Source organism: Rhinatrema bivittatum, chromosome 16 (assembly GCF_901001135.1).
Source record: "Rhinatrema bivittatum chromosome 16, aRhiBiv1.1, whole genome shotgun sequence".
Lineage (NCBI taxonomy): Eukaryota > Metazoa > Chordata > Amphibia > Gymnophiona > Rhinatrematidae > Rhinatrema > Rhinatrema bivittatum.
In genome coordinates this window covers 4,063,236-4,065,475 of record NC_042630.1, presented here as the reverse complement: position 1 = coordinate 4,065,475, position 2,240 = coordinate 4,063,236, and the positions used below count along the sequence as shown (strand labels likewise).

The following is a 2,240-nucleotide window of genomic DNA, read 5'->3' as shown; positions in this document are numbered from 1 at the left end:
CGATCTTGTTAAATTGTCTGGGGAAACCTGCAGAAGCCATGGAAAATTAGCTTTCTCTCAGCATGAGAACTGGAGCCATGCCCATGCAGACTTATGATACAAGGGAAAGCGTTTCTGATGGATTCAGTGACTCACATCATAAATTCATCCCTATCTGAGGCTAAAACCAGCTATTATTCATCCTGTGCCAAAAGAAAAAGAAAAACAGCTCAAGCTCTGAAAGCTTCACTATGGAGAATGTGTGGTTGATATTCAGAGCCTCTTATCCAGCTAAGCTCTGATTTATCTGTCAAAGTGGCGACATCTGAATATCCAGCCATGTTCATTGGCTGCCACTGACTACTTATCCAGGTAGGTAGTTATCCAATTCATTAAAATGTGTTATTAATGCATGGAAGAGAGAGAGAGAGAACCTATCTACAAGGACTTCATAGTAGTAAAGTATTTAAATCTCTAGAGGAGGGCCATCTAATAGCTGGAGATGAGGTACTGGTGGTGGTTTAGGATTTAGGGACCAGTTTTTCATGAGAAATAGAGAAGTAGGAACAGCACAGTACACCTCAGTGAAGATCTGAAGTCATTTGGAGTGAGGAAAGTCTCACAAAGATGAGATTTCTACTATGTTCTCTCACCCTAGCATGATGGACTCTATAACAGGGCACCTTCCTTTCCTTTCATAAACCAATGGAAGAGGAAAATCTCACCAGAGTCACAGAATTCATCATTCTGGGGTTTCCTGAATTTCCAGATCTACAAATGCCCCTTTTCCTTCTGTTCTTACTGAGTTACCTGATCATCCTGATGGGGAACCTCACTATTATAGCCCTGACGTGCCTGGACCCTCACCTGCACACCCCCATGTACTTTTTCCTCTGTAACTTGTCCTTCTTTGATATCTGTTCCACCTCACTCACAATCCCAAAACTTCTTGATATCTTTTTAAGAAAGACTCAGAATATTTCTATCTATGGATGCATTACTCAGATATATTTTTTCATGATATTGGTTGGTACAGAGGTTTTACTTCTTACGATCATGGCTTATGACCGCTATGCCGCAATTTGTCATCCCCTGCATTACACAGTGATTATGAATCAGAGACTCTGTGTACTGATGGCTACAGGGATTTGGATTTGGGGATTTTTGCAACCAGTGACGCACGCTGTTTTTTACTCTCATCTCTCTTATTGTGGGTCCAATGAGATTAACCATTTCTTCTGTGACCCCTCAGTACTGCTAAAGCTCTCCTGCTCCAGCACTTCTGCCATTGAATGTGCAATTTACATTTTGGGTGTGTTTGTAGGGCTTCCCTGCTTTCTCTTAACCCTGACATCTTATGCCTACATCATCTCCGCCATCCTGAGGATCCGATCCACTGAGGGGAGACGCAAAGCCTTCTCCACCTGCTCCTCCCACCTCACGGTCATTATTCTCTTCTATGGGACGATGGCATGTTTGTATATGAGACCAACGTCCATGCAGTCACTGGATCAGAACAAACTCTTTGCTGTGCTGTACAATGTTTTAATTCCCATGTTTAACCCTATCATTTACAGCCTGAAAAACAGAGAAGTAAAGGGAGCCTTAAGAAATGTTTTTAGCAGAAAACTATTTCCTTCGAATAAATTTTCCATGTTAGCAATTAAGCATCATGTCTGACAAAGAGATAAATTGACATGTGGTACTATATTTGTCATATGCCTGTGCATATATAGTCATACTCAGGCCTCCAACTGTCCATTCTTTGACAATTTACTGACCAGAATATTATACTACTAAAACTAATATCTCTTTATTAAGGGCAGAGTGGGAGGGTACAGGTGGTTTATCTTATATTCTATTGTCCTGTTTCTATGACACCTGAAAAAAAATGAAATATTGTAACTGGAATTCACCATCTGCTCAATTCCCACTGTAAAATATACTAAATCATCTTAGATATTCATGCTGTGATTTCATCAGAAGATTGTCTGCTTGATAAGCGACTTGGCTGGGAGGGTGATGTTATTTATTTATTTGTTTTAAGTTTCTTGTATTCCACTTATAGTAGAGCACCCATTCTCAGCGGAGACCATAGAGATGATTCACATGGTTATGAGAGTGTGGTTACAAGGTGAGGGATGGAAGTCAATATGGGTTGCGGACAGAGAAAATAGATAGTCATGAGGGTAAGATTTTGGTGTCATCAGTGTCTTTGGATATGAACACCATGGACTGGAGGGTGATGCCACTGAAATCTA

At 40.7% G+C, this 2,240-nt stretch overlaps 1 protein-coding gene across 1 annotated transcript; it reads left to right on the top strand.

Annotated features, from left to right (window-relative positions):
* The first annotated feature begins 684 nt into the window (after positions 1–684).
* Positions 685–1,659, top strand: LOC115078428 (olfactory receptor 1009-like). The gene has a single exon (XM_029581343.1). It carries the CDS (start codon positions 685–687, stop codon positions 1,657–1,659), a length of 975 nt encoding a protein of 324 aa, XP_029437203.1.
* The last annotated feature ends 581 nt before the right edge of the window (positions 1,660–2,240 follow it).